The sequence below is a fragment of the Balaenoptera borealis genome, assembly GCF_965194805.1.
Source record: "Balaenoptera borealis genome assembly, chromosome: 12".
NCBI lineage: Eukaryota > Metazoa > Chordata > Mammalia > Artiodactyla > Balaenopteridae > Balaenoptera > Balaenoptera borealis.
The window spans coordinates 43,844,490-43,862,186 of record NC_138869.1 but is presented as its reverse complement, the minus strand read 5'-3'; the positions used below and the strand labels follow the sequence as shown (position 1 = coordinate 43,862,186).

The following is a 17,697-nucleotide window of genomic DNA, read 5'->3' as shown; positions in this document are numbered from 1 at the left end:
CAGGAAACTAACCCCGATATTTAATTAAATTGCCCCAGACCACCTCACTCCTGTGTGGCTGAGCTGGGATTTGAAGCAGGTTTCTCAGACCAGGGCCCACACTCTAACACAGCCAGACACATCCTCTACCACCGAACTGGGCTCCAATCCCAGCTCTGTCCCAGTGGCTGTGGGCAGCACACTTCCATTCTCTGGACCTGCTGCCTCATCCTACAGCTGCTGGGAGGGTGAGGCAAGACTGCACTGCCCCCTGTGAGCAAGGGCGTGAGCGCTGGGCCTGAGGCAGGATGCCTGCTTTTCAGCAACTCTCCATGGGTGGCCCTTGGCATCCTGGTTTGCACTATTCCTGAGCTACCTAGGAAGCATTTGCAGTGCTGCTGGGAAGGGGAAGCAGTGTGAAGATCAGGCAGAAGAACCCAGCTACCATACAGCACACACCCTGGAGGTGACCCCTGTGTCCTGGTGTGGCTTTGTGGTTCTCAGCTCATCACACAGGCAGAGTAATGAGAGCAGGCAGAGCAAAAATGGCTTCCAAAAGACAGCACTACAGAGTGGAACTTTCCATCTTGTTTCCCCATGGAGATCTAGAGCTAGATCTCTCAAGAGGTCCCAGGCCCAGGGGTCGAGGCTAAGCAGAGTCCGTTCTCATGCAGAGCCACGACAGCCCTGCCTGCTGGGTGCCTGAGCAGTCATGGTGGTGACCCCATATCTGTCACGGGACTCTCTGGGTCCTGACCACTGTGACAACATACCTCCCCCTCTCTGTGCCACCAGGCAACCCTGACCACCTCTCCTCCATGCTTCCCAGCTCCCCTGTCAGCACATCCCTCCTCGCCTGGCCCTACCCTGGACTCTCCTCCCTGTACTGCACGGGCTGGCAGACACTTCCACTGCCCTTGGGAATCAAATCTCCGAGGCAGCCTGGAGCTGCTCTGCGATTGTAGAATCCATGGGCTCACCTCCTCCAAGTCTCAGCTCACCACCGCCAGAGGCCCAGGGCGCGTAAGGAACCCCTCCTTCTTCCTCACCCCCATATCCAACCCACAGCTTCTGCCTGCCCTCTACCCTCTAGTCCCAGCTTGAACCTGGCCACCACTCGTCCCAGGGACAACACAGCTTCCTCTCTGGACTCCAGGCTCCAGTCCATCCACTGCACGATTGCCAGGAGGCTCCAGCTAACTCTCAGGTCTGACCACCCCCATCGCCCTTGGGGTGAGCCCTAGCCAAGTGGCCCTGGCCTCCTGCCGCACCGCCAGCACTCTTTGCTCCACTTAACCCTGTGAATCAGCACACGTGCCCCCTTGCCCTTGCTCATCGCTGAAGGCTGAGGCACAGCCACCTCCTAGGGAGCCCAGGGACAAAGCCTGGCCCCGGGCCTGGGGTCAAAGGCCTCCCACATCCTCGTCCTTGACATCCTCAAGAAGGCCTGGAGTCTGTGCACGCACAGCACTCTCCATCCCGGCCACACCGCCCCACCCCACCCATGCCCTCCCGGTCCACCCCAGCCAGCTCACCCGGCCCAGCTTGTGGTCAGCCAGGGTGCAGGCATCCATGAAGGTCTGTGCAATGACCAGGAACACCGCATCCATGTTGTCAGATGTCTGCACGTCGAACACAAACTGCGGGTTTTTTATTATATTGATCCAGAACCTCAGCGGCAAGCTGCGGGCGGGGCAGGTGTGGCCAGTGAGTGTGCTGGGGAGACAGGAGAGAAGACCCCGCACATGCTAAGCCTGCCCGCCCCACCCCCACCTGTTGGTCTTCCATATATGGACAGTGTCCTGGTCCGAGATGCCATGCTGCTGGGCCTGCTCGTCCAGCAGGTCAAAGAAGTACTTCACAGCGAGTGGCACGGGACGGCTGGTGCTGAGAATCACCTGGAACAGGTCATCCACAAACTTCTGCAGGGTGCCCTGCGGAGGAGGGGAAGCACGAGATGCAGTCAGCAAGGGGACCTCAGCCCAGCCCAGCCTCAGACGCCTTGTGACACCAGGCCTGTGCAAGCCCCCCACACCCCCAAATCCCACTACCTGTCTCGTCCCTGCCCCCAGCCCCACCTTCATGGACAGCAGGCGGGTCAGGTAGATCTCAGGGATGGCCTTGGCTCGCTCCCGCTCCCCGCCCCGGAGGCTGCCCCTCCGAGGCCTGGGCGGCTCCGGCTCCTCGCTTGGCTTCACCAGGTGCCAGGGCCGGATGCCCCCCTCATCCACATCCTCCAGCATTGGGGTCCCTGTACCAAGACCTTACAGCTTGTTACCCCTCATCAGGTGCCCCCTGCCCTAGACCCCCGGGGTCCTGCCAAAACCTAGCAGTGGGGGCACCTGGTTAAGGGCTTCTCTGGGTGGAAGGGAAGTAGACACAAGCCCACCCTGCGGTCCAGAGAACCTTCCCCCATTACTGGAGACTGGGCAAAGCAAGGGTAGAGGACTGCGATGGCAGGGGCAGGGCAGGGGAGGAGGGTAAGTACTCACTCTCTCCAGGGACATAATCCTGGCTTTCCCGGAGGACATGCTTGGTGAGGCAGGGGACGAGGGCCACAGTTGCTCCGTCTGGGACCTGTTGACCACAGTTGGTGACCCCTCCACCAGCCCACCCCACCACAGCCCTCCCCCAACTCCCACCCCTCCCACCTTGTAATGCTGCAGGGTGTTCAGGCGCCTCCACAGACCCTGGACCTCAGAAGTCACGTCCTCGTCGGAAAGAATGAGATGCCCGGCCACCCCAGACCGCCATTCTGCAAGGACAAGGTGGGCTTGGTCCAGGGCTTTCAGAATACCCTCCCTGCAGTGGAACCTGTCCCCTTTTCTACAGGGACACTGGCCCCTCCATCAGGGGCAACCTCACCCAACTTCTCTGAAGTCCAGAAACAGGGGCCCCTCACCAGGTGACAGGTCGTCCCTGTAGAGGTGTTCCAGAGCCCACTTCCCCTGGGTGATAAGCTGACCCTGCAGAGCTGGTCTAGGGCCAGCCTAGCCCTGGGGGTCCCCAGACCACCCTTCCCCTCTGCCCTCACCGACGTCCAGGGTGCGGGGGTCTGGCCGCTGGGCAAGAGGCACTCCTTTATAAAGCTGGTCCAACATCTTTTCCTTGGCCTGGGAGATGGTGTCACAGTCCAGGACCTTCACGGGCACGCCCTGGGCTTCTCCCGCTCCAGGCCCCACGGCCAGTAGTGCATTCAAGGTCTATGCGCGATACATGGGAGCATTCGGGGCTCATGCCACATGTGGGATGACCAAGATGCAAGGCCAGGGCCAGGGACAACCCATAAGGAAGCCACTGCCTCTGACCTCCAAGCACCAAATAATCACTCCTTCTTGTCTCTTCACCCGCCTGCCTCCCCAGGGACAGCAGCTCCCTCCACTCTGTGGCCCCAGCACCTGGCACAGTGCACTAGTGTCTGCTGGATGAATGGCAGAAAAAATGGGAGAGCACAAGTCCCTCTGAACTCTGATCCTCAGGCTCCTGGCGCAGACAGTTAGGCTGAGGCACCTGAGGAAGCCCGCATAAGAAGTGGGGTCTCCACTAGCCAGAGGAGCAGGCCCGGCGGAGCCTGAGTGGGATTTTCCCAAAGGAACTCCACGTGGGCCACGAAGGGAAAAGTTCCCCAGAGGGAAACAATGGGCAGGTCTGCCAGGGCGACTCCCAGCTTGGTGGGCACAACCATGCCCCTGGCAGGATGCTGAGACCATGATCAGGCAGACACTCAGGCCCTGACACAGCAAGGACCCGGACGGGCCCCGGGCAGGGTGGGCTGCTCCCTAGGCTCTGGCTGTGGCCACCCTGAGCCCACCCCAAACCTGGGGAACCTCTGAGGCCCTGTCTTCAAGGTCTGGCCCTCAAGCCCCTATCCTGCAGCCAGCCGGAGGTTAGGCTGGCTCAAACCAGATGCAGACACCCACACAATCATACGTGGTCACCCTCTTCACCTTCATGGGAGACTGACTCACCAGCAGGTTCTCTCTCTCTCCCCCTCTCTCCCTCTCTCCCTCTCTCCCTCTCTCTCCCCCCCTCACCAGGGGACGGTACTCCACGTCCTCTCGGAGCAGGCGGTTGTCATTCAGGGTGTATTTGGCTTTGCCAGTCACGCTGTCTACTGGCCCCTTGTCCACTTGATGCTTAATTCCACGGAAAAGCATGTACAGAGGCTCCCCTACCGAGTCCTGGGGGAGTGGTGGGCAGTTAGGACGCCCGGGGCAGGGGACAAGCATGGGACGGAGGTGCTGGGGAAGGGGACAGGATGCAGGCTGCAGAAGGCTTAAGGTGACTGAGGACATGCTGGGCAGGGGTGCCCAAGCTGTGCTGGGGCAAGAAGCTGCGTGGTTCGGAGTCCTGACTCTCCCTGGAGGGGAGCCCCACCCACCTCTGCCTCACTCACCCTCACGAAAGTGTAGAGGCAGATGGACATCCAGTTGGTGAGCAGCTTCTCCACCACGGTCTCTGTCCTGGGATGACAGGAAAGAGGGGGCAGAGTCAGCAGGTGGGGACCCAGGGCTTTCTATTCTTCAGACCCCAGGCCCCAGAGGGCCTGACTCAGGTCTTGGCTCCAGCTGTCCACGGCTGCCTGGCCCCCGTGGTGTCTGACGGGCATACAGACCTGCGCAGCATCAGTTTGGGGTTCTTGGCCACGTACTGGGCCACCAGGTCACTGAGCAGGGTGCGCAGGATGTCAGTGAAGTACTCAAGCTTCCCATGCAGTGCCACGGTGAGCAGAGATGCCACATAGGCGCGGTCCCGAGCTGAGAAGGTGCGCTGGCTCTCCAGGGTGTGGATGAACTGGCGCCAGGGAGAGGGGACGGGTGGGCGGGGAGGGCAGATTCAGAAACGGAGGGACTGAGAAAGGATGGGGCTGGAGGGTAGGGGGGCCCCCTCCCCACCCCTGGAGGGCCCAGATAGGGGGCAGGGCCGGCACCTTGATGAGGAAGAGCTTGCTGTTAAGCAGGTTGGAGAGCTGCCCCAGCCCTTGTTCCACAGTGGGTCGCCTGCTCTCAGGCACGCCCAGGTCCCGGTGCAAGGGCGACTCCTGGTGCCCAGGGAAGAAGACCCTCTCGGCATACACCTTGTAGTCGAGGAAGGGGATGCCACTGCCCAGAAGGTCACTGGTAAGATCGGTCATCTCGGTCATAAGGTCTGTTGAGCAGAAGAAGCCAGGTTTGGGTGCAGATCCCAAGGTGATGGGAGCAGGCTTGCGCAGAGTCCTGGAGCGTGGGGTCTTCGCAGCCTCACCTGTGAACTCCTTCTTGCAGCGGTCCCGCACGCTGCTCTCCAGATTCTCCAGCTGGATCTGCACCTTCTTATAGTCCCTCAGAGCCTGCTTGCTCTTCCTCCTGCTCAGCGCCAAGGTCAGGGCAGGGATGGCCAGAGGAGGCCCGAGCCCTTGCTAGGTCCCACCGGGCCCAGGCCTGCCCAGGCCAGCACAGTCTAACCCCGCCATGCCCAGCCAAGCGAGGGCCTAATCAGAATAATTAAGCCTGTCCCATCCCACGCAGGTCACACCCACCCACAACTTGTCTAGCCCAGCCTAGCCCAGGGATCAGCAAACTATAACGGCCAAATCTGGCCCCTGGCCTATTTTTGTAAATAAAGATTTGTTGGAACACAGCCATGCTCATGTGTTTATATGTTGTCCGTGGCTGCCGAAGGGCTATAATAGCAGAGCTGAGTCACTGCCACCAAGACCGCCTGGCGCACAAAGCCTGAAATAGTTACTCTCCTGCCCTTTATAGGAAGTGTTTGCCTATCCCTGGTCTAGTCTGCCCCTTCCCAATCCAGCCACACCCTGCTACCTGCCCAACCCAGCCACACCTGGCTGCACCCACCTGTACATGAGGACAATGATGATGACACCCAGAGCCAGAAGAGAGGTGCCCACCCCCAAGCCCACCTGGGCTGCCATGGGAAAAGCCACAGGGCTCTCGCCATCGTACTGCACATGGCCCAGGGAGAAGCGTAGGTTCCCCATCTGCACCTGCACAGGGAGCCACCTGTGAGCAAGAGATCAGCGCACGCCCGATGCCTGCCCCGGCCCAGGGCCTGCCCACTGACCGTGAACTCAGGCAAAGCATCAGGCACCTCCCGGAGGGCATGGTGCCAGGGTAGGGGCTGCTCCACGGGGGGCTCGCAGTACAGGTGGTGCCGGGTCAGCGTCTTCACCATGCAGGGGCCGTCCCCTATCATGGCCACCACCTCCTCCTTGGACATCGCAAGGTCCAGATTCTCCCCCTGGAACATGGGGTCACTGATCGATCATTCAGAACTCTTCCTTAAGGGGAGGAGCTGATGGTCACTCAGATCCTATCTCCCCAAATGTGGGACGGATGATCCTGAGACCCACCCCCAGGAGCAGGGGCTGATGGTGCCTCAGCACCTCTTTTCCTGCACACGGGGTGACAGCCCCATGGATGTTTCCCAAGCTGCCCCCTGACCCTTTTCTGCCCCTCCCTATCCTCCTTCCTTGAGTCTAACTTCTCCAGAGCTAAAAATCTGGAGACTATAAAGCTGTCCCCAAATCCTACCCAGTGACCTAACAAAGCAGAGCCCCTGCTACTGCGTGTGTCAGAACACACGCCAAGTATGTGTCCACATGAGACAGGCTGCCAAATGGGCATCAGCCCAGGCGCCTATTGTGTACCTCGCCGCCACTGCGTGTGCCAAACTATTTACATATCGTTATTCAGACACCTGCCATGGAGTGTGTCAGGACCCAGACCACAGGACCTAAGCCCCGGCCAGGTGTGTCAGGCTAGGTACCCCGCCACCAGCCCCCTCGGCACTCGCCATGTCCATCCACTGGCCCTTGCTTTGCTGTCATGCCCCCTCTGCCACACAGAGCAGTACCATCCAGCAAAGTGAAGGGTCTTGGGACCCTGCCAGGTCCCTCTAGGAGCAGTACCTCCACAGAGAGCACACTCCCAGGCTTGTGCCGGAAGGGTGCGGTGGGGTCCTCAGGGTTGAGGGGCTGCAGAGTGGGGTCGGCCTCATAGGAGAAGGGTGTGGGGTTCAGTGTTGCAAAGTCAAAGACCAAGTTGTCAAGGATGAATTCCACACGGACCCAGGGGTCCTCAGGCAGGCCTGGGAGGGCCGGCGTGCGGCACGTGATGAGCTGGGAGGAGTTCACATGGCAAGGCTCCTCAAACTAGGGCAGAGGGAGGGAGGACAGGGAGGGTCCGCTGAGGGTGCACAAGGGGGGGTCCAGAAAAGATGGGGACATAGCCTCCACTGGTACCCGCCACCCACGGCTGTCTAGGGGGTGGGGGGGATGAGGGGCAAGGTGGGCGATGGCTAGCCCAGTGCAGGCAGGGGATGCCCATGGGGGTCCTACGTGAAGGCCACCACAGGAGGCTCCGGGGGAGCACGCCGTCTCCGGGATCACGCGGTGCCTCCGCCCAAGCCCCTGGCCTGGCCCTGGCGCTCTCATGGCCACAGTCACTCGGATTCTTGGTGTCTGTACCACGTCCAAATTCTGGCCACGGACCCATATCTCACGTCCTCCACTGAAAACACAGCCCATGAGCCACTTATGGCTTATGGGAACAAGGCTTTAAAGCACAGCCCAGTCCCTGATGTTAGGTCAGCTCCAACCCAAAGCCCCACGGCCCCTCTCCCCACCAGCAGCATGGGAGTCGAAGCCCCCCACATAGAGCCCTACAAACCCCCACGTACTGGAGCTGCAAAGACCTCCCGACCGCGTGCCCTGCAGCCACGCCCTCGGCCCAGCACCTGAGGAAGCTCTTGGCGGGGCCAGCAGAGGTGACATTGGGGTCTGCTGTGTACTCGAACTGGCTGTGATGAAGCCTCCGCTCAGCAGCCCCAAACCACACAGCCACGGGGAGCGTGGCAGGCGTGGCGTGTGGGCTGGTCTCACACCGCAGCTGCTCCGCCTGCTGCTCCAGCAGCCTGAGAAGGGAGGGAGAAGTGGCAGGCAGGCCCGACTGGGCTGGAGGGGCATGGGAAGGGGGAAGGGGTGATTCCAGGACACGGGACCCACTCGGGCCGCAGCTCACTTCCCTTCAGTGCTGATTGCAGTCTCCACAAGTGACCCTGGAGGCTGCACTCCCACGAAAGCCCCAGCTTCGAGAGGGGCTGGCCACTTTCTGATGGAGCAGACTTGGCCCTCTCCCCTGTTTCTGCTCTCCCTAGTATCCCACCCCTCCATCTTCTCCCCGGAGCTCAAGGATATTTGCAGAATGAGGAAGCGGCCCTCACAGGTGACAAGGCTGGTCTCCAACTACCACTCGGATGTCCTCCAGCCGCCCGGTCAGAAGCTTGGAGCCGTGCAGGGTGAGGCTGGTGCCCCCGGCTCTGGGGCCTCGGGCCGGGAAGACGGAATGCACCTTTGGGTCCTGTGGGAAGGGGACAGGGAGAAACAGACAGGCATCAGGCCAGGAACAGGGAGGCAGGGGGAGCAGACAAGGAGGCCCTGGGGTGGGGAGCCCCAGGGAGGCGAACCAATGGGCTGGGAGGAGCCACCTAAGGGGGTGGCCCATGGGTAGCTGGTGGGGACTCGATAGTCAGGCACCTGGTAGGCAAAGTCATGCTCTGAGACGCCGTGTCCTCTTCCTGGCACCTCCACCGTCACAGCGCCTGCCACCTCCTCCCCGCTGGCCCCAGTGATACACACAAGGCTGTGGGCACAGGGCAAGCTGGGGTGCTGGGCCACACTGAGGGCCCCTCAAACTGACCCGGCCGCCCCCTCCCTGCCCCACTACATCAGGTGTTCTCCCTGGCTCCCAAGATTGACAGAGATCCTCTTGCTTTGGAAGGAATTCCTTAACGACTCACCAGGAGGCTTTGGCCTCTGAGAATTAATATCTGTAGTTCAATCATTCAAGTCCAACCCCAGAGCCCCCTGACAAGGAGAATTTCTCTCTCTGAGGGGCACAAGCCCTGGTAAGGCTGGTGGCAGGGGTGGGTTGCTGAGCTAATGAGTGGGCCTAACCGGCCACCATCACCGTGGGCACAGCACCAGTTACAAGGTGGTGGAAACTTGATTTCCTCATGAAAAAATGTTCCTGAAAGCCTCTAGTCAGGTCTGGGGATAGACGTGAAGGGAAAGTGAGCAATCTAAGAAATGCTGGTTCTCAGCCAGGAAACAGAAGCTTGGGGCAAATTAACCTCCAGAATGTGAAGCCTGCAGTGGTTCGACTCTGTGACATTGTCACGGTCACTGCAAACGCCCCCAGAAAACAGAACAAGCGAAGTGTGAACTACCCGGGAGAGGCTTCAGCTGGAATGTATTTTAATCACTTTATAAATCAGTTCAGAAAGTACTTTAGTCTCATGGTTCTAGAATCATTAACAGTCACCTAAAGTTCTCAGTCATAATACATTCAGGGGGGGAAACAACATGCTCTAGCAGAGTCTTGTTGAAAATAAGACTGTGGGGTACTTGCCTGGTGGCACAGTGGTTAAGAATCTGCCTGCCAATGCAGGGAACATGGGTTCAAGCCCTGGTCCGGGAAGATCCCACATGCCGCAGAGCAACTAAGCCTGTGCTGAGCCTGCACTCTAGAGCCCGTGAGCCACAACTACTGAGCCCGCATGCCACAACTACTGAAGCCCGCGCGCCTAGAGCGCGAGCTCCGCAACAAGAGAAGCCACCTCAATGAGAAGTACACGCACCAAAATGAAGAGTAGCCCCCGCTCGCCGCAACTAGAGAAAGCCCGCGCACAGCAACGAAGACCCAACACAGCCAAAAATAAATAAATAAATAAATACATTTTTTAAAAGAAAGACATTAAGACTGTGGGGCCCCAACACGGGCCTACAGATCCAGACCTCTGCAGGAAGTGGAGGGAGGTGGTCTAAGGATCTGCTCTGGGGGGTTTTGGACCAACTCTCCAGGTAACCCTGACATTCGGCGGGTTGGAGACCTGCTGCTTGTGGATGTCTCCTTCGCTGTGTTGTGTGTGTGCACATTTGGGACCCTGCAACTGCCAGCCTTGTAAGCCACAAGCCCTGGGAAGGTGGGAGGGGTCCCAGGGACTAGACAGAGGGGCCTGACGCTCAGCAGGTGTGTCACAAGTGTATCCCCGTGAGGAGCCTGCCCAGGGCAGTGCTTGGGGAAGAAGGGTCAGCAGGTGGGAAGGTCAGCCCCAGAGCACAGCTGTCTGGGATCCAAGGAGCTTGCAACCGCAACTATGCCCGTGGTCACTTGGAAAGCGGGTGAGCACACCTAGGCAGTGCCAGGAAGCAGAGCCGCCTGTCAGCTCTGAGCAGTGACTAGACCCAGGCCAGAAACCTGCAGGTCTGTGCACAAAGCCAAGGCCTTGATAGTAACCCCAGCCCTGAGACACTGTGATCAGAACCAAGGAAAGGGGGAGAGGGGAGGGCAGACGAGTAGTGGGTGGATGGCCCTAAGCAGGAAAGCCAGCCGTGAAGCCCGCGGGGTGCCCCCTGCTCCTGTTAGTCCAGCCCACTCACCTGCTGGACACCTTGTACTCCTGAGCGTCCACAGCACAGGGCACTCCAGCCACCCTGACCGTGTCCTGCACGTCCTGCACATGTTGGCCCAGGTTGGAGCCCCTGATGGTGACACGGGTGCCTCCGTCTACAGGCCCAGTCAGTGGCTCCACCTGTTCCAGGACAAGGACGGCTCACCTCCATTCACCTGTTGACCTTTGGCAGCCTGGAGAGACAGCCCCAGCCTCCCACCTTTCGGCCCCCTGAACCCACAGCACCTCAAACCCCTTGAAGGGATGCACCAGCATTTCAACACACCGAGTGGATGAGGGGTGCCGGGCACTGGGTGACCACAGCCTCAGCCTCGCCACAGGCCTCCCGGGCCACGCAGCGTGGCTGCTCCCCCTTGCACCACACACAGCCGTACTGGGGCATGGCAGCTTGGCAGCGGCTGCAGTCCTCGTGTCCCACGGAACAGTCATAAAGCACCACTGGGGGTGGAGAGTCAAACGTGAGAGGCAGGCCTGGAAGAGCCCTGTTGCCACCAGCCAGTCCCAGCAGCCCCAGGTCACTCACCGTGCAGCCCATCCACACTGTCCACACGCAGATGGCCAGCCCGACGCAGAAACAGCCCCACGCGGAGCTCTGGCTGCAGAGCCTCATAGCTGAGCTGGAGAAATGGGAGTGGGGTCAGAGCCCGGGGTTAGGGGAGGCGTCAGGCCTGGGGAGAGGGTGGTCAAAGAAAGGACCAAAATGACTCATGGGAACACAAAGCCAGAGGTCAGAGCTGGGATACAGGACCCCATGGGGCACAAGGTCAGAGGTCAGAGCCGGGGCACTAGGACTCCCTCGGGGTCACTCAGTCAGAGAACGGACTGGGATGAGTGTGGTGCAGCCAGCTAAGCTTGGTAGCCAGCCTGTGGCCAGCGCGCCCTTGCCCACCCAGGACTCGGGATCTGTACCTGGTGCTGCTGGCAGGTGACGTGGCACCGGGTATCTGGAGGCAGCTCACATTCGACCCGGGCCTCAACCACCACCTCGTGGCCCTCCAGCTCCATCACACACTCATGGTCTCCTGGGCTGTCCTGGGGACAGAGGACACGGCTATGGGGGCAGCTTCAGGAGCCAGGCCTGGTGAGCCCCGCAGGGCCCCAGCACAGTCCCCGGGTTGGGATTGAGACCTGAGGCCGTGCCCTTTCCTGCTCGCCGGGACTCGCGCATAGTTTGCCAACAGCCAAGGAGACCACAGCAACAGCTGCAAAGAGGACACACTCACCTGGAAGAGGTGCAGGTTCCTGCCCAGCAGTCGCACTTCTCGCGGCACGTGGACCGGCATCAGGCTGGAGCCCTGCACGCTCTCCACACAAGGGCAGGAGCCTGGCCCCGAGGTCGCCTCCTGCAGGCACCAAGCGCCGGGCAGTCTATGGAGCCCACCTGCCGCCTCAGCCCTTTCCCAGGCAGAACCCCGGGGCCAGGCCAGCGTGAGGCAGCGGACACCCCCCTCCCCTCCATCCTTCCCCTGCAGAATCGCGAGGTGGCCAAGAGGCTGCGTCTGTCCCGATCCCCTCCCCTGAGGCCTCCTTCCTGGGCCGGGTCTCACCAGCTCCCAGAGCCCAGGGGTGTCGTACTGGTAGTCAAGGCTGGACAGGAGGATGAGGGGGGCGGGAGGGCCCTCGTGCTCAGCAGAGTCTCCATCACCTGAGAGGAGGGTGGAAGTGGAGAAGGCGGGCGTGTCACCCCCCGTCCACTCGTCCGCCTCGGGCAGCTCGCCGCCTTCTCTCATGAGCCAGTCCAGAGCGGGCTTCGTGGAGCCAGCGGCCCCTGGGAAAGTGGTGGCGGGAGCCGTGCCGGGGGGCTGGTCCAGGGGTACCGCAGAGGGGAGAGCCTCAGGGCCAGGCTCTGCAAGGGCGGGGGGCAGTGCTGCTGCGTCTGAGGGCGATGGGTGTGAGGCCAAGAGGTCCTCGGCGGTGGCTATGGGTCCGAAGGCCGTGGGGGCAGGGAGAGCGGTTCCAGGCCTCTGGCGGGGGCTGGGAGGAGGAGGGGCCTCATGGAGAGGTGAGCCCGTGGAAGCCGAGGCAGGTGTGGGGCCGGGACCTGCCCACGGCTCCCGGGGGCTGAGCAGGGAAGGCCTGGCCCCGGGGGGAACGTCCAAGGCTGTGGCTGTGGAAGGAGTGTCCACGGGAAGGGCGTAAGGAACCGGGGTGACCGTGGCCCTGGGGGCTGTGGGTGGGAAGGAGGTGGGTGCGTCTCTTGCAGGAGGGGCTCGGGAGAGGGGCGGGCTCTGAAGGGGGAGGCAGAGAAAGACAGGAAGGGCCGCTCAGCAGGCAGGTGCGGGAGCAGGCGGCAGGCAGGCAAAGGGTGTGTTAAGAGGAAAGGAGACCAAGGAAAAGAGAAACAAAAACAGCCCGTTAATTCTCCAGAGGGGAAGGGGAGGGCGCGCTCTAGGGGCGTCTATGGCATCTGTGCCAAGGTGGGGCACGAGGCCAGACCTCCCCTCCTCTCAGCTACAAACGTCCTCTCCCGAAACAGGTGGGACGTTGACAGCCGTCCTCCAGTGAGTCCGTCACACACAGCAGCTCAGGTGCTCACGACAGAGCACCCGGGACAGGCAGACACACAGACCCCGGGCCATGAGAGAAACCCTCACAATGGGGAGCCCGAACCCCCCTGGGGCCTGGCCAGGAGTTGGGCTCACCTGTCGGCTGACCACCATGGGCCCAGCATCACACGAGGCCTTGTGTGTGCACAGGTGCTGCCAAACACACCAGTTACACCCCCAGAGGCTTCTCACGCAGGCCTGGCACCTGCACAGAGCACAGCCATGGGGTGGGGATCGCCACGGGGCAGCCCAGGGGCTGGGGGTCGGGGTGAGGAACTCACTGTGCAGATGGGCGGAGCAAGGTGACGGCCACGCAGTCATAGAAGGAGAGGGAAGCCTCGGCAATCACGACGGCGCCAAACCTGAGCTCCAGGCTCACGGAGACGTGGTCTGCAGAGGGAGGAGCGGGCTGGGCTGAGGAGCAGGGAGGGGCACTCAGACCCCGAGCTGACGTCCGAGACCACACAGGGTGGGTTTAGCACTCCGACCAGGAAGGGGTACCCAGGGTCGGGAACACAGGCCACAGGGTAGAAAACAGGGACTTTAGGGACTGGGGACCAGAGGGGGGCCTCAGAGAAAGGCATCGCTTCAGGACCCTTTGCCTGGATTCACGCCTCATCCTGATCACACCACTTGGAGCAAGATGGGAGGAGAGTGGGGCTCCCAGGCCCCGGGCTGGCTCCTTCCCTCACCCACCGGCTTTTCTCGGCAGCTCTGGAGCCTCACTAGGGTCTGGGGAGGGGCACATCACACCAGAACTGGTCAGCAGGGCAGGACTCTGGTATTCCCCAAAGTGGCAGGAATAAGACTCCCCTGGCCACAGGGGTGGCAGATCAGGTACCGACAAGAAAACCTGCGAAGAGAGGCCAGGACACGCTGTTGGAGCCACTGGGCAACAGATCAGGGCTCCGTTTACAGGCTCCCAGTGTGGGCAGGCACCAGCGGCCACCAACCCCCAGTGATCACAAATATCCTCCAGCCTGGGTTAGTAACGGAGAAAGCAGAGCCCCCAGAGAAGCGACTTGGGCAAGGCCATGTGGTATTTAAAATACAAGGTTTCGACCCATCACCAGAGCTCCCCCCAGCCAGGGTTCCGCCTGCTCTGGTCTTCACCTCCCTCCTCTCCTCACGGCTGATGTTAGCAGGACTCAAGGCTGCCACTCGCAGACAGCCCACCTCAGGCTGGAAGCTCCACAGCCACCGCTCTAAGCCCCGGCCCCGAGAGCACTCGGAACGGCGACTGCACCTGGGCAAGAATGACCAGTGTCCACCTGTGACCCTCACGGGGCCACTGGCAGTTCATGGGGCAGGGACACCTACAATCCTAGGGACCTGGGCAGGATCCTCAAGTCGGCCACGACATGCCTGGCAAGTCAGGGTGGAGAATAGGGGTGAGGGTAGGGCGTTGGGGCATCCAGGGGTCAAGGGTTGAGAGTCAAGGGCCAAGGACCAGGAACCCTGGACAGGGCAGGAGAATTGAGGGCATGAGGCTGGGGTTGGGGTGGGGCTGGGGAAGGGGCCAGGGTCGGGGGAGCGCTGACCTGCCGAGGAGCACACACCACCCACAGTATGGGTCCCTGTGAGCCAGGCAAGATGCACAGTCCAGGTGCTGAGCACAGGAGGCCACAGGAACCTTGAGAAGCTACAGCAGCGAAGAGGACTTGAGGTCAACAATCCAAGCACCAGTGGCTCCCCACATACAGGCCCCCAGCTCCCCCGAGGCCCCTCCCAGCAGTCATGCCCTCCCTGGCTGGCGCGTGGCACTCACCGTGCTCTGGGTCATGACATACAGGTGCTCGAAGGCCCCATCAAAGATGAGGTCTCTGCTCACCGCAGACCCCTGCTGGATGATCCGTGTGGAGTACGGGTGGCCATCACTCCCTGGGCCCAAGTAGACCTGAGATCAGAGACCACAGGGTCTGAGGCCCAAGGCCCTCCCCTCTCACCCCAATAAAATAATTTACAGGTAGAATTTCCTCCTAGAGAGTACAGGTCACACCACCCAGCCCCAGAAGGAGGAGCACAGGTCATCTCTCCCAGCCAGGGCCAGGGGCACATCACATATCTCACATTGCAGCCCCAGGGGTCTCAGGAGTAGCTCTGCCCAGCCTGGGTCCCCAGCAGCCTGTCGCCTCCAGATCCTGGGGCAGGGCCCAGTACCTCCTGTGGACTCACCTTATGCAGCTGCCCTTGACTGTCACCCAGGAAAGCAATGGTGTGTCCATCTTCCACAGTGATTGCCACGGCTGTTAGCTGAACCCCTGGCCACTCCAGAACTGGCGTGGCTTCCAGGGGGACACGGCTGGCCATGGGGCTGGGCGTGTGGTCTGAGCCACAAGGGTAAGCATCCAGGGTGTCCTGCAGGCAGCAAGAAGCACAAATAAGGCCCTGCCTGGATAATGTCCCCTGGTCCCTCCTCCCTGGACAACCCCACCCCTTCTCCCAGCGTCTCTGCCAGCTCTTGGCTCTCCCACAGCTGCATCCTTAGCCTTGCCCCAGTGGCTTACCTCCACAGTCTGCAGCGGCTCTGTCCCCATCTTTTGATCCCCACATGTCTGGGGCCCCACTTTCTCCCATCCCTGGCCTGGGAGCTGCTTCCTCCAGTTCATGCCCTCAGCCTTCTCCTGGACCACTTTTCCAAAGCCTCTCCAGCTTGCATCCTCCTCTCCAGGTCTACTAACCTGGGTCCCCTCCCACCTCTCACTGACTCAGTCCCCCTATATGTGGCTTCTACCCTTTTCATCCATCCTGAGACTAGAGCCAAACAAGTCTCAACCTCACCTGCCTCTCTCGCTCAAGAACCTAAAACAATAGATTCCATCCCCCCTACATTCTGGGTCCCTGCCCCATTCCCTAGAACCTCAAATGCCCTCTCAGTCCACCTACACAAATGCCATCCCTTCAGCACCTGGTCCAAACCCACCCCTGCACAGCTGGCTCTCTGTCCCCCTGAATGCCACTCTTACCGTAAGGTACCCTTCCATCGCCCAGACACAAAGGAATCACTTAACATCCATTGACCTGATCAGTAAATGCCTGGCCAGTGGCCTCAGAGACAGGGAAGGGCTGGGCGGTGCCAGGACTCACCACGGGCAGCTGAGCACAGTCGGAATTGACATCATACTCAATGTAGGCCACCTCGGCCCCATCCTCAGCGCGGCCCTCCCGAGTGTAGCAGGCATCGCGTGTGCGATTAGCAAGGCGATCCACCTCATCCAGGGGGAAGGCACAGAGGGCAGAGGCTCCAGATGCCCCGGCAGCTGCCGACGGGGGCCGGCCCACAGTGGGGGGAGCGGCCGAGGAGAAGGCTGCAAACAGCACCTCCCCCCGGGCCACCTCCGCGGACATGGCCACAGCCGCAGCCTGGATCAGCCCGTAGCGGCCCCCCTGACAGGCCAGAGGCAACTCCACGTAGGAGTAGTAGTGCTGGTCCCGGAGGCACACACGGGACACATAGGCACGGAAAGCTCGAGACTGAGCCTGCAGGTCCCGCCGGAGAAACAGGAAGTAGGCACTGGCCCCGCGTGCAAAGGCGCTCACAAAGTGGTGGCTGTACTCGGAGAGGCGGCCCACAGCTAGCTTGGCCGTCTCCTCGTAAGAGAAGGCGGCCTGGGGGTCCAGCGGCCTTAAGGCGCGGGTAGTGATGGGAGGGATGCCACCCCCCACGCCCCTGCTGGTGTAGCCCCGCCCCACAAAGAGGAGGGGCTCCCCAGCCAAGCCCTGGGCCACCAGTCCCACCGTGGTGACGGCAGGGTCGTTGGCGGCCACATACTGGGTGTCCCCAGGTCGCTCTGGCCGCAGCAACAGCTGCCCGAGCTGCCCCAGGCGCCGCTGCTCACAGACCCCCTGGTGCACACTGCCACACACCACCAGGGCCCCAGGGCTCACCAGGAGCAGCTGGTTCGGGTTGTTGGTGGGCTGGGCCTGAGGGCACTCATCAGGCATCACAGGTGGCAGACAGTCCCTGCTGTCTAGCACAGGGCCAGTGGACACAGTGGCCTCCAGCTGCAGTTGAGGGCTCAGCTGGAACAGGAAGTTGGTGGCCCCTAGGTAGAGGGTGCCTGAGGTGGGATCCCGCGCCAGGTGCTGCAGATGTGTACCATTGGGAGTGAAAGCAGTCGGTGGTGGGGGCTGGAGGGTGAGGACCCACCCGGCCCAGAGTGCCTGGAGAAGAGCTGGGCCGAGGGCAGGCATGGTCACCTGGTAGGGAGAGAGGTTGAGCGGGGCTCATGTGGCCACCTGAGCACCGTGGGACCACTGGTGAGGAGTAGGACTGTGACACTGCCAAGACGCCCCTCCTAACTCAGGGAGGGGGGAGCAGGGAAGACCAGGCTTAGACGGCACTGTGGTTAGGATGACCCCAGGACCACACACTAGCAAGGGGTCAGGAGACACTTCAACACTGCCCATTCTCTGTAAGCACTACTCTCTCACGAGACCTGCACCCCACACCCCTCATCCTGCCCTGCCCTGCCCTATGTCATAACAGGGCCCAAGGGTAAGAGGCTAAAGGGGCAGAGACATGGGAAACATCCCATTCCCAGGGACTAGGGCCTGGAAGGGGCAGGAGAGCATGGGATGGGAAGAAGGGACCCAGAACCCCAAAGAGAGAAAGGCACCCTCTGCATGGATGCCAGTTTCCTGGGCAGAAAAAGGGAGGGCAAGGCCTCATGGGCCACCTGCATGTTAGAGTAGGGTA

General features: G+C 61.3%; 2 protein-coding genes across 22 annotated transcripts in view; one reads left to right on the top strand and one right to left on the bottom strand.

Moving 5' to 3' along the window:
• The window catches only part of LOC309608120 (protegrin-5-like), a 111,574-nt gene extending 101,861 nt beyond the window's left edge, over positions 1-9,713 (top strand). The window contains exons 8-11 of the mRNA XM_082347516.1: positions 1,073-1,186; positions 2,646-2,747; positions 8,137-8,277; positions 9,429-9,713. The gene's annotated coding sequence lies outside the window, so the exon portion shown is untranslated. The remainder of the gene's footprint in view (positions 1-1,072; positions 1,187-2,645; positions 2,748-8,136; positions 8,278-9,428) is intronic.
• PLXNB1 (plexin B1) overlaps positions 1-17,697 on the bottom strand; it is a 29,191-nt gene that overhangs the window by 3,810 nt on the left and 7,684 nt on the right. For 6 of the 21 annotated variants that reach the window (XM_082347299.1, XM_082347298.1, XM_082347301.1 and 3 more), the window contains exons 3-33: positions 16,086-17,044; positions 15,174-15,356; positions 14,767-14,895; positions 14,540-14,640; positions 14,112-14,244; positions 13,695-13,851; positions 13,280-13,388; positions 13,095-13,203; positions 12,000-12,680; positions 11,676-11,795; positions 11,362-11,484; positions 10,976-11,069; positions 10,718-10,890; positions 10,421-10,572; positions 8,516-8,621; positions 8,203-8,339; positions 7,717-7,893; positions 7,319-7,490; positions 6,890-7,132; positions 6,043-6,219; positions 5,817-5,965; positions 4,910-5,324; positions 4,595-4,773; positions 4,376-4,442; positions 4,014-4,160; positions 3,014-3,182; positions 2,631-2,734; positions 2,472-2,556; positions 2,058-2,242; positions 1,753-1,913; positions 1,515-1,662 (exon numbers count right to left, since the gene is read on the bottom strand). In XM_082347299.1, the coding sequence (XP_082203425.1) occupies positions 1,515-1,662; positions 1,753-1,913; positions 2,058-2,242; positions 2,472-2,556; positions 2,631-2,734; positions 3,014-3,182; positions 4,014-4,160; positions 4,376-4,442; positions 4,595-4,773; positions 4,910-5,324; positions 5,817-5,965; positions 6,043-6,219; positions 6,890-7,132; positions 7,319-7,490; positions 7,717-7,893; positions 8,203-8,339; positions 8,516-8,621; positions 10,421-10,572; positions 10,718-10,890; positions 10,976-11,069; positions 11,362-11,484; positions 11,676-11,795; positions 12,000-12,680; positions 13,095-13,203; positions 13,280-13,388; positions 13,695-13,851; positions 14,112-14,244; positions 14,540-14,640; positions 14,767-14,895; positions 15,174-15,356; positions 16,086-16,943 (5,943 nt within the window). In that variant the 5' untranslated portion in view covers positions 16,944-17,044. Of the gene's footprint in view, positions 1-1,514; positions 1,663-1,752; positions 1,914-2,057; positions 2,243-2,471; positions 2,557-2,630; positions 2,735-3,013; positions 3,183-4,013; positions 4,161-4,375; positions 4,443-4,594; positions 4,774-4,909; positions 5,325-5,816; positions 5,966-6,042; positions 6,220-6,889; positions 7,133-7,318; positions 7,491-7,716; positions 7,894-8,202; positions 8,340-8,515; positions 8,622-10,420; positions 10,573-10,717; positions 10,891-10,975; positions 11,070-11,361; positions 11,485-11,675; positions 12,681-13,094; positions 13,204-13,279; positions 13,389-13,694; positions 13,852-14,111; positions 14,245-14,539; positions 14,641-14,766; positions 14,896-15,173; positions 15,357-16,085; positions 17,199-17,697 lie in introns of all 21 variants that reach the window. The other 15 variants (XM_082347300.1, XM_082347305.1, XM_082347289.1 and 12 more) reach the window with 7 other exon arrangements.